Raw genomic sequence first — 12058 nt, 5'->3', positions numbered from 1 at the left:
CCATTTTACAGAGGTTCCAAGAAGTAAGTCAGTCTCCTAAGGTCATGGTGCTAGAAAGTGGCAGAATCAGGATTGTGATTCTGTGACCCAGGGTCCAAGAACTCAACAAGTGTAGCCCTCTGAGAACAACTTCTGACATTTTTTCTGAGCAACACAGAATTATTTTCATCCAGCAAGAAGGTTAAGGGTAACATCACAATGGTTTCTTACAACCTCAGAAGGAAAATTACAACAGCTCACAGAGCAGGGTTGCCACACCGCACTCAGCCACTAGGTGTCACCATTCAGCACATAACCCAGGTAACGGCCCACCTGCCCCACAAAGGTGAGGCCACTCACCATTGTTGCAGTGCCGGATGCAGTCCTGCAGGACAGCCTGCCACTTGTCCTGCTCCGCTTCCGTCATCAGGCAGAAGTAGTAGTGACGTGCAGAGGGATGCCAGAGGATGAGCGGGAACTGCGTGGGGCACTTGAGGATGGGGGCGGTGCCTGATTTCGACGTGGTCCCTGTGGAGACAGCGTCTGCTGAGCAGCTGCCCTCTGCGGCCAGAGGAGGGCAGGCAGCTGATCCCTGGGCCCAGCTCTGAGGGGCAGGCTCAGGCCCAGAGAGGGCTAGCCTGTCCCGGGGTGACCAGAGAGACAGTGGGGAGGTAGCATCCTTCCTTCTCGCTGTGTCCTCCACAGCCTGGCTGAAGGAACCTCAGAATCCCCCAGCATCTATTCAGACCCGTTTCTTAGCACTGGTAATGTGGTCACATCCACCTCCCTCTTGGGGAAGGTTCTAAACGCCGTGCATGAGGCACAAATAACACAGGGCCAGACCCTCAGGGTCAAAGGCTGAGCCTTACCTTCTTGGGTTTCCTTCCAAATTTCAGCTGTGGAGGCCAAAGTGTGGTTTAAATGTCCAAGGGGGGCAGGAGGCATGGGAGTGGATAGAAAATGAAAAGGAGAATTTTCTCTCTCTTTCTGTTTTGTCCACATGGATATTTGAGATCCAGCGAGATAAGGGGTCCTGGGCTGTGACCTCCCCACTGTTGTTAATAATACGACAATGACAGTTCTTCTCTGCGCCCTGGCTCTGCGTCCCCTTGCTGGGCGCGGTGCACACAACACCTCCTGGGGTCTACACAACACTCCAAGGTCAGTCCTCGCAGTGCTGTGTTGCCCGAGAAGACACAGCAAAAACCAAGCCAGATCGGGGCTGGAAGCCAGGATTGCCGGATTCCAGCAGAGCCCCCAACCACACGGGGCGCTTTACTCCCAAGTCCTCTCCGGGGGCACAAGCTGCCCCCCAGGCTGGCATCTCCCCCTCCGCTTAGTTTCCCTGGGATCATATGAGAGGCAGAGGTGTTTATGTTAGGCTTCTGGAATCTCTGATGGGGGGCAGGGGGCGGGTAGAAACAGAACACCTAGAATAATTCCTCCAAATGCAGTACTGACTCAGCAGTTTACAAAGCAGAGTCATCTCGACCGTCTTCTCCTGGGAATCTCTCAAGGACTCCGGGAGGTGGGAAGGGCGGAGAGTGAGACCCTCACTGCACAACGTGATCCTAAGGCTTAGGAAGCAGGGGACCCAGTGGGGGGCCACACTGCTCCAGCCCCAATGCACTGGGTGGCCTCAGGCAAACCCCCTCTCAGGCCCACAAGGCCTCCCCTTCAAGGGCACCTGCTGCCAGCTCTAGGCCCAGCTGGTCTTTCTGCAAATGTGGAGCCTGGAGCTCTGGGATCAGGGCCGCCCTCTCCCCTGGCCAAATCCCCAGGCCTGTGCAGGGAATGTCGGCCAGGGACGCAGAGTCCTTTACCTGGTAAGGAGTTGCCAACCAGCTCCAGGTACTGATCCACGGAGGTGAGGATTTTGTAGCCTGCACTGTTGATGATGGCTCGGGGTGGGACCTGCCGCTCATAGGCCTGAGGAGGGGGCAAGAGAGATGGTCCATGGGGGTTATGGGTGTGGCCAAGCCCCAATCCCATCTCCAACTCTGGCTCCAGGGCCCTACTCAGTGTGGCCTGCCAAGGCGGGGATGAGAAGGGGGAGGGAGAAGAGGAGGAGGGAGAGAGGGAGAGGGCAGAGGAAGAGGAGTTTGACCAGCGCGGTGACTAGAGACAACATGGTATAGTGACCAGACTGGGCTCTGGGCTCCAATCCTGGCTCCACTGAGTACGTCTGTGTGATGAAAAAGTTCCTTCACCTCCTATACTTCAGCTTCCTCATCTGTAAAGCCAGGGTGACAACAGCTCCTACCTCCCAGGGCTGCGTGAGGCCTGAGACGATCCACGTAAAATGTGTAGCTCAGCGTCGGCACAGCGAGGACCAGTGAGCATGGCTGAGGTCATTGTTAGCACTACTGTGACTACTGCCTCTACTATCAGCAGCTACCACTAGCGAGTGTTCACTACACACCAGGCGCTGCGCTAAGGGCATTGCATGCTTCATTTCCCAGAGTTCTCACAATCCAAGAGGTGGGTACCATTATCAGCCACAAGTTCACACAGCTGGTAAGTGGCAGACGTAGGACATGAACCTGGTCTGTCAGCCTCCAGAGCCCAGGGTCTTTGACCATTAGCCTGAACTGCCCACCAAGTTCCTAGGTTCTGAGCATCACATAAGTTGCCTCTGGAGGAGAATTACATCTGGGCGTTGCTTTCTTACACCAATGGAAGGAAAAGGAGTTCTGATGTAATAGCTCATACGGTAGGGCTGCCATGCTGCACCCTGCCACTAGGTGTCACTGGTCAATCCATTTCTTGAGAGTGGCTCAGAACTTCTGGGGCAAAGATTTGCAAAGTGTGGTCGCTGATCAGCAGCAGCATCAACATCACCTAGAACTTGTTAGACATGCAAATACTTGGCCCCACTCCAGACTTGAATCAAATTCGGGATAGGCGCAGGAACCTGTTTTTTAAGGAGCCCTCCAGGTAACCCTGAGGCACGCTGTCATTTTGAGAACCACTGCCCTGGGGCATCAGGATGCTCCTGACTCCATGTTCCTCTGCCACTAATTTCCCTTGAAACAGTCAGCACTCCGGCCTGTCCTTTTGGCTGCTCCGGAGCAATGATGGGTAGAAGAAATTGGGTCTGTGGCTCAACCAGGAGGGGCTTCCCCAAGGGCCCAAAGCAAAGAAAAGGAACAATTGCAGGACACTTATCAACAGACTGGGGGGCAGAGAGTTGCAAGGGGGGAAATCAAAAAGGTAAAAGATGGGACCACTACCCAGGGGTAAGCTGGCCAGACTCATGTTTTCAGTTTGCTGTGGCTGCTGAGGAGCAAGGATGGAGAGGTGGTGGGGTGGGGGTAGGAGCTAGTGACGAGTTGGTTGTGGGGAGAGAGGCAGTGAAAAGTGACCCCAAGAGCTGGGTGTCGGGCTGGGTGAAATGCCGTTTAGAGGGGCACCCAGCAGAGCAAGCAGGTTTGGGGAGGTGGGAAGGAGGGCGGGTGCTGAGGTTCTGGTTTGGCCCTGGTGACCACTGAGGGGGGATGCTGGGAGGCAGGCTGAAGATGGGGGTCTGGAGGCTTGGGTTTAGGAGCAGGGGGCATGCAGTGATAACTAGCACAGAGGAGGAGGCTGGTGGGGCAGGAGGAAGAAACAGGCCCAGCTGGGCCCGGGAGGAGCTGGGGTTGGGGCCTCACCACTTTGTTCTCATAAAGCACCAGCCCGTAGTTGTGGGGCACGAGGCTGAAGCGGTTCCTCCACTTCTTGTTGTCCTCCTGGTACTGGAAGAGGTTCCCCGAGAAGATGATGCGCTCATCCAGCGGCACCTGCGGGAGGGAGGGGGGTGGGGAGTGAGGCCGGCTCCTGCCACTGCTCGGCAGGAGCAGAGGTCACCCCAGAAGGTAAGAGCCGGGCCAGCAGTGCCTGCGAGCTCACCCCTGCTGAGCACACCCTCCATCCTGATCTCCCTGAGTCCCCACATAGTCCTCCTGAGTCTCACCCATCTGGCAGATGAGGAAAGTGAGGCTCAGGACAGTGAAGGGGCTCCCCAGGGTCCAGGTGGAGCAGTGGTGAGGCCAGGACATGAATCCAGGCCAGGCACCACGATTCAGGGCCCAGGCGGGACCAAAGTCTCCCACTCCGTCTGCAGGCTGCTTCCACATCCACCCACCACTGTGACGTGGGCGCCAGGCAGTCACTCCAGCAGGAGGGGACACGCCCACAGGCCAGGCCTGTGAAGGCCCCAGCACCCAGGCAAGTCTCTTCCCAGCTCTGGGCCTCAGTTTCCCCTCAGGACAACAAAAGACCAAGGTGGCTCCAGAGAGCCTCCCCAGCTCTGACAGCTGGCAGATGGCCCCCATGAATCTGGGTGGGGATGGAAGGGACCTCAGTCCAGAGGGTTTGACGTCTGACTGGCGTCCTGGCAGACTGGTGGGCAGTGTGGGCCGGCCTTCCTGCAAAGCCCCAGCTCTGACTCTGCCTCTGACTCAGTGTGACTTCCGCCTGTCCCGGCACCTCTGTGAGCCTCAGTTTCCTCATCTGTAAAATGGGAACCGTGGCAGCACTGACTTCATCGAGGTATCTCAAGGATTCTATGAGATGACGCATGCAGAGACCACGCAAGCAGCGGGTACCAGGCAGGCAGTGCGCTCAGCTCACAAGACGCGGGCCACCCTGACCACTGAGAATCTCTCAGCCTGTGTCGGTCTCCCAGATCCACGGCCTGACTTATTTGAGGAGGGGGCGAGGGTGATCATCCGGGGGAGAGACTTCCTGAGGAGACCAGCACAGGGAAGCTTCGGGAAAGGAGAAATAGAGGCCAAAAGGGAGCAGGCTTACTCCTGGACAGGAGGAGCTGGGGAGTCTAGTGTTCCTTGGTTTCCAGGCAGCTTCTATCTGTTCTAGGATAAATGTGGTGCCTTTTATGAAAAGAAACACATATCATATGTAAAATGGGAGAAAGTATTAATTTAATGGTGCCTAACCCTTCCCAGCTTCCTTGCTCTGCTTCTGGGCCCCTCTCAAGCCACCCCAGGCCCTGTCTCTTCACAGGCAGCTCTCTCTTCCCAGCAACCTCCCTGCCACTCAAGGGGAAATGCCAAAACACTCCTGGAAAATGAGGACACATTGTACTCAAACAATAGGACCCCGCAGGCTGCTTCCTACCCAGGGATAAAAATATTTACAGGAAAAGAAAATGGTCCCACCATCACCCCCCCACTCCCCCACAGTGGGCTTTGCCCATCACAAAGCTATGCTAAGTGGTCTATATTTAGACCGGGCCTAGTCTCAACCCAGCTCTCTTTTGAATCTTTTCTAGAAAGAGCAGACAGAGCTCTCCTGACACCCTGGTAAGACCCTTGCTCCCCCCAGGCTCTGGTCTGCGTCCTCCTCCCTGCTTAGGGCAGGAGCCCAGGACTCAGGGGCAGGGGGAGGCTGTGGCCAACGACCAAGCTCCCATCTGGCAGGCCTTCCCCGGCAGGGGCTCAGCACCCCAACCCCCAAGCCCACCCCCAGATCCTTGGGCAGCCGGAATGGATGGTTAGTTGCAGGTTTGGGTTTTATTTTCAAGACTTTCAAATGGCAGAGTCCTGTTTCCACTGGAAGGCCTGCAGGAAACGAAACGGAACCAACAGCCCAGGCAAACCGTCTCGGACTCTGCAAAACTCTCGGATGCCGCGCTAGTTCCGGCCCCGCTGCACCACCCACACCACGGAGCCTGGACCAGCGGCTCCACCTCTCCCAGCCTCGGTGTCCACATCTGTGATACGGATCTAGTCATAATCCCTCAGAGCCGTGTCGTGCCAGGTAGACGAACAGTGCCCGCACAGAACACCCGCTGTTTTCATTATTACCGTTACTATTGTCATCGTATTATCATTATCTCTATTATTGTTTCTAATGAAAACAATCGGTGTTATTATGGTGATGATGATTAATATTATTATTATTTCTATTGTTACGACATTATCATCATGACTTAGCATCATGCTTCCTGAGCGGCAAAATAGGACCAAAAGTCCCTATTTTCAGGGATTGTGGGCGATTTCATTAAACTCTTCTTGCTTACGTGTTACTTCTGTTTTTCTGCAATGAATCTGCACCCTTATGAGTGTTAAAGGCATTTCTCCCGCGGAGTAAATGTCTGGTGCTGTCAGCGGCCCCTGCTTCTGCCTTGGGTTACTGGGACCTGGGCCGCCTGTGACTGTTCTTTCCAGATGGGGAGCAGTCAGCTCCAGCTCTGCCCACTCGGAGCGGCTCACCTGGGCTGGCCCCAAGGCCTCCTTTCCTAACACACAGGTGTGCATCTGGTAGGCACCCAGGCCAGGCCACACCTCCAGGCACCTCTGCCCCTCTGCTGTCATGGGGACAGGAGGTTGCCATGACACCAGAGGAACAGACAGCCTCTTCTGGGTCCAAAAGCAAAGGGCGTGTGATGCTCTGACACAGAGCCCTGACCTCCCCTCCAGGTCCTCAGCTGAGATGGCCCTTCTTCCAGGAAGCCCTCGTGGGCCACCCGGACGAGGTCAGGCCCCTACTCTCTGAGTTCCCTGTCATCTCCTTCCTAGTACCCACTTTATCGTGTAAATGGCTGTTTACCGTCTGTCTCCTCGAGTGTCTGCGGGGCCAGCAAGGGCAGTGTGACCCCGTCACCTGCCCTGACACAGTCAGTGAGTGTCCCCGACTGGGCCCGCCCATCTTCTCTCAGGGTCATCCCTGGGTCTCCTCAGGGCTCTCCCACCCCCTGAGCAAACGCCTCCAGCTGTTCCTCCTGCTGAGAAGACATCAAAGGGTCACGAATCCTCAAAGCCGGGTCAAGTGAGGCTGGCCCCTGCCCCTTCGGGTCTCCTGGTAAAGGGGTACATTTTCAGTCACCTAGTTTTGGGGGAAGAAGGGGAGAGGAGGGAAAGGTCCCCTCCCAGTCTGGGGCCTTCTCGGGCTCTTTCTGCTCTGCCATCTCCCTGTCCCCCTACTATGCTCACACCGGTCCCCTTCCTGAGAGGCCTCCCCATAGCCTCCCTCCAAATCCCTTCTGGCCTTCGGAACCCCATGAAATCCCCACCCCCTCCACGAAGCTGCTCTGACTCCTCCGGCCCCTGATGACTCCTCTCTGAATGCCATTTCACAGACAGAGAAATTGAGGCCCAGCAAGGTGAAGCCACATGTCGGGGGTTACCCAGCCAGTCAGAACTCACCCCCCTTAGTAATCCCATCTGCTCCCCCTTACCACACCCCATCTATTCTCTCACTGGGTCCTCACCACAGCGCTGGGCAGGAGGTACCCATCTGTCAGACAAGGAGACTGAGCCTGGAAGGTTGAATCAACTGCCCGAGCCATCAGCTAATAAGAGGACTTGACTCAGGTCCCCCTGAGTTCTTTCCTACCAGGCCACAGGGTTCCGGCCTCCAGCCCTCCTCTCCAGCACGGCCCCCAGCACCTCGAAGCCTGGGCAGAGGCTGACCCGGGCAGCCCAGAGGAAGCCAACAGGACAGGGTGGGGAAGTGTGGCAAGGTGGGCAAGGGCACCTTTGCAGCCCACCAACCATGGACTTCAGCCACTGATGACCTGAGCGCCAGGCACTGGGGTGGCCTGGATGGCCTGGTCTGGACCCCACTCACAGAGGGATCGGCTCAGCCAGTCGGATTCCCCAGAGGGAAGGTGGTGGGCACTCTGCCCCAGGGCCACCAGCCAGGAGTAAGCAGCCTCCGGGCTGCGGCTCAGCCACTCCAGGGCCAGGCCACCTGCAGAGGAGGTGGGGCTGGCACCCTTCCTCCTCATCACCTCTCCCTCTGCCACCTGCCTGGCCACCCAGGGAGCAGAGGGTGATGGTCACTGAAAGAGAATGACCCCAGCCCTGGAGTGTGTAGTGCCCTCACACAAGACTTCCCCAGGCTGAAAAGGGGCCCCTTGCACCACCCCCAGAGGAGCAAGGGCTGGCCTCTCACCCCAAGTGCTCAGACGCGGGACTGGCGGCTACCAGCTGGGCACTCAGAGCCCCAACTGTGTTCCTGACATTCCCCCACTTTTTCTGCACCATTCCCACCCCCAGCCCCACTTGGAGGCCAGTCACAGGGTCCCTGAACCAGGAGGCTTTGCTTGCCCCCTCTGGCCCATGCTGACCCCCAGGCTGGAGCCACAAAGCTTCCAGTCCCTCACTTGACAAACATTTACTGGGCAAACATCATCCTACTACTAATAATGGGATAACGAGGCCAGGGATGATGAGTGTCCGCCAGCACCCACCAAGCACCTTCCCTGCTCCAGGCACTGGCTGACCGAATCTTTAGTCCTCACAGCCACCCCATGCAAGAGATGTTCTCATCCCATTTTACAGATGAGTAAACTGAGGCTCCACCAGGTAAGGTCATTTGCATATGGGCACACAGCCTATAGGAAGAGGAGCTGGGTTTGAACCCGGGCCTGTCAAGATGACCCCAGGGCCCAGCTCTGCCGATGCAGGGGCTCAGCTGGAGGAGTCACCCACGGTGATAAAGGGGCCTCGACAACACCACCAGGTTATCTTCTGATTCAGAAGCTGGGTGGGGCCTTTGGAGAGCATCGCGGCAACAACGGGAAACTGAGGCCCAAGTAAGCAAGCAGCAAGCAGATGTCAGAGCCCACCCGGAACCCTCTGGGCGCCCCTCACCTTGCGCCAGAGCAGCTGGGCCTGCGGCGACCCGGTGCCCTCGATCTCGTGGCGCATGCTATTGAAGAGGGCGACGCCATACTGGTCCTCATAAAAACGCAGGAACTCCGTCAGGATCTTCCCGGTTTTCTCTGCAAGGGAAGGACAAACAGGACGGTGAGGTCGTCATGGTTACTTAGCTGCAGCGACCCTGCCCCAGGGAAGGGCGTCCCCAACGCCCCCAACTCCTGGTTGTAAAGTTGTTTGCACAAGCTCGGCACTTCCATCCACACTGCATCTCTGGCCAGAGCCGAGCATTTCCTGCGCACAATGGGTGACCCTCCGGACAGGAAACCCGGCAACGACCGGAGACAGAGAAATCACCGCAGAGAAAACACAAGAAACCGACAGATGAGGGAAAAGACGCTCGGCCTCCCGGTCACCACGCACGTGCAAACGGAACCAAGATCCCGGTCAGACCAGGCAGGACGTGGACGGACGGGCACCTTAACCCAAGGCTGGGTGCGGGAAATTGGGACGGCCTTGTTGGAGGGTGACCGGTGGCTGTGTGCACAACTTTAAGGGTGCATGCGGTGCCCTCTGATGCCACGCTCACTCCTCTAGGAACCTACCCACAGAACAACTCACAGGGGCATAGCAGGCACATGCGCACCAAGGCAATCACCGGAAACGAGCCGAATGTGCGTGTGGAGAATGATCCAGTCCAGCACAACAGCTCCCCCGGGACAGGAAGAAGAGGGAGGGCATCTACAGGCATATGTCCCAACAAAGGGACGGTGTCCACACTCTGGCACGTACAGAATCACATGCTGGCGATCATCCCATTTAAAAGGATTCCCGTCTGTGCATATAAACGACTTATGCTTGGAGACTTAGAGGCACAGGTCCAGAAGCAGCATTAGACCGTGCAGGATGGGAGCTCCGGGTGGGGGAGAGAGGAGCGCGGAGTAAAGTTCATTTTCTGCTTTATTCACTTTTATAGCATTTGGATTATTTTACAAGCATGATTCCTTCCACAATAAAAAATAAACATTCTAAAATGAACTCATCTACCAAGTTAACAACCTTTTTGCTTTCACTGGCCGTTGGCTTTTCTCGTCGGCTGAAGCAGTTTCTGAACAGAGAAGGTGAGCGCTGTGGCCTCCAGAGCGGGCCCAGCACACATCAGACCCCTGGTATTTACGCTGCCTGGGCATCCCCATGCAAGGACGAAGAAACGGAGGACCAGAGAGGGTCATGACCCACGATGACGGGGCCTTCTCCTTCGGAGAGACTTCCTGGTCCTGGGCAGCCGTAGCTTGAGTCCCAACCTGGGCTTTGTGCTGGCCCACTGTGCAGCCCCCTCTCTGGGCCTCAGTTTCCCCCAGCACACTGAGAGGGCTGGACTCAGTGACGGACAGGCCCTGCCACCTCTGACAGTCTTAGATTCCAGATTTCAAAGACCTGGTCCTTCCTCAAAAGAGAAGAGCCTGACGTGATACCGTCCCTTCCATGGGTGGTCTCTGGATACTAAGGGCACCCAGCTAGGACATTTTATTTAATCCCCTCAATAGCTCTGTGAAGTAGGGCTGGTATTATCCTCATTTTAACAGAGATGGAAACTGAGACCCAGAGAGGTTAGGTCAGTGGCACAAGGTCACACAGCTAGTAGGCAGTGGAGCCAGGGTACAATCTTGGGGCCCAGCCAGGAGGTGGTGGCCGGGGAGGAAGGCTGAAGGCGTGTGCCACATCCCACACCCAGGGTCTCAGGCAGGCCCCCTCCCTCCACTCCCTGCAGAGGCAGCTCAGCCCATGTACCCCTCCACATGCCTGGCCCTGCCTGTGCTCCCCTTTCCTGGAATGAGGTCATGTCTGTCCAAATTCTTTTTGGGGGGAGGAAGGGGAGAACAAATGAGGAATTTGCTTTGAATGCCTATTTTTTAAAAACCATAAACAACCAGAACTCTCTCAAAGATCACGGGAATTGTTCTGAGAAATGATGAGGCAGGATGTGGTGGGGGGCGGGGGGCAGGGGGAGAGATGGGGTAATGAATTGGGGCCAAAGAGAGAAAATAAGATTGTAGACAACAATAATATTGATAAGCCATGTAATCGCCATCATTAGCGCTGCCATTCATTGAGTGTTAACCTGAGCCAGAGGGTGGGCGGGATTTACACGCATGATCCCAAAGAATCTTCATGAAAACCCTAGGGAGTCAGTGCTATTGTTTTCCCATTTCAGGGATGAGGAGGCCTGCAGACCCAGGACTGGAGAGCCAGGTTCTCAGCAGCCAGCCCACACAGCCTCAGCCCAGGGTTTTGTCCTGACTCTGCCCCAAGCAGCCTGACACCCAACAGGCTCTCTCCCATCGTGCAGGGTGGGTCAGCTTGGGCCCTTGGATCTTGAGGGTCCTTTGGCCACGGTTCTGGGAAGCCTGACCCTTGAGGAGCCAGGCCCAGTAAGAAGCTGCCATCCTTGTGGCAGGACTGGAACCCGGGTCTCCCTGACTCATAGCATGCTCTCAGCTGCCGGGTCAGCAAAGCCCAGACATCACATCCAGGCAGGGAGGGGCTGGGTCTAGAAGGTCCCCCGGGCTGGACGAGGGGTGGGTGGTGGGAGGACGGGAAGGGTACCGCCCAGCCAGAAGGCCCAGGCATCACCCTACCCGGGGGCGTGGAGGCCCAAGTTGGACGGGGCTGTGGGTGGCAGAGGAAGCCAGGGGAGGCTGAGGAAGTGAAAACCAGAACGAGGTGACCCAAACAGAGCCAGAAGGCAAAGAAGATGAGGCTGGCAGGCAGAAGCATCCGACCTGAAGGGGCAGCGCAGGAGGCCAGGATGAAATTACTCTGGACCCTCGCGTGTGGATGCAGACGAGGCGTCCGAGTGAGGCAATGGGAACAGGAGCGGAGGCACGAGGACTGGCGGGGAGAAGGCACTGGGCAGAGGGTGGAGGAGAGGGTGTGGGCAGAAACTTGAGGGGTGCCTCGTTCAGTGGGGAAGGAAAAGAGGAGACACTCCAAGCACCCCACACCCCAAACACACGGCAGCGGCCCTGGCCCCCATTTCCACCTGCAATTACAGGCACGCCTTGCTACCCACACTAGAGAACTCTATCGATCTGGACCTGTTTTCACATAAACCCTTTGCTACCTCAAATTCCAGAACCAAACAGACCAGAGAGTGTGGGGTTTCCCACTACCCAAACTTGCTCCCCCAACTCGGGAGCCAAATGAATTGGGAGACAGAGGGATGCTAGTATCTAAGAATTGGCTGCCAACCCCGGGAGGGGGGGCCTGGTGCCCTTTTGCTCACTACTAGACCCCCTTGCTCATCCCTATGGCCTGGCACAGGCAGGTGCTGAGCAAGGGGGTCATCCACTCGCCGAACAGGTCCTGAGGGCCCACTGTGCGCCAGGCCCCCAGGGCTGGGGAAGCTGTGGGGCAAGGGGTGGACCACGGCATTCCTGGAGTGGTTTAGGACTGAGAGGAGGGTCCTGGGA

At 56.8% G+C, this 12058-nt stretch overlaps 1 protein-coding gene across 1 annotated transcript in view; it reads right to left on the bottom strand.

Moving 5' to 3' along the window:
• Positions 1-12058, bottom strand: part of NIBAN2 (niban apoptosis regulator 2) — a 52243-nt gene that overhangs the window by 11871 nt on the left and 28314 nt on the right. Inside the window, exons 2-5 of the mRNA XM_087419050.1 lie at positions 8580-8710; positions 3630-3758; positions 1803-1908; positions 340-507 (exon numbers count right to left, since the gene is read on the bottom strand). Coding sequence (XP_087275176.1) covers positions 340-507; positions 1803-1908; positions 3630-3758; positions 8580-8710 — 534 coding nt within the window. The remainder of the gene's footprint in view (positions 1-339; positions 508-1802; positions 1909-3629; positions 3759-8579; positions 8711-12058) is intronic.

Source organism: Ceratotherium simum, chromosome 29 (assembly GCF_057802395.1).
Source record: "Ceratotherium simum simum isolate JZ-2026a chromosome 29, ASM5780239v1, whole genome shotgun sequence".
Lineage (NCBI taxonomy): Eukaryota > Metazoa > Chordata > Mammalia > Perissodactyla > Rhinocerotidae > Ceratotherium > Ceratotherium simum.
Note: the sequence above shows the minus strand (reverse complement) of the source record. Positions and strands in the feature narration are given on the sequence as shown.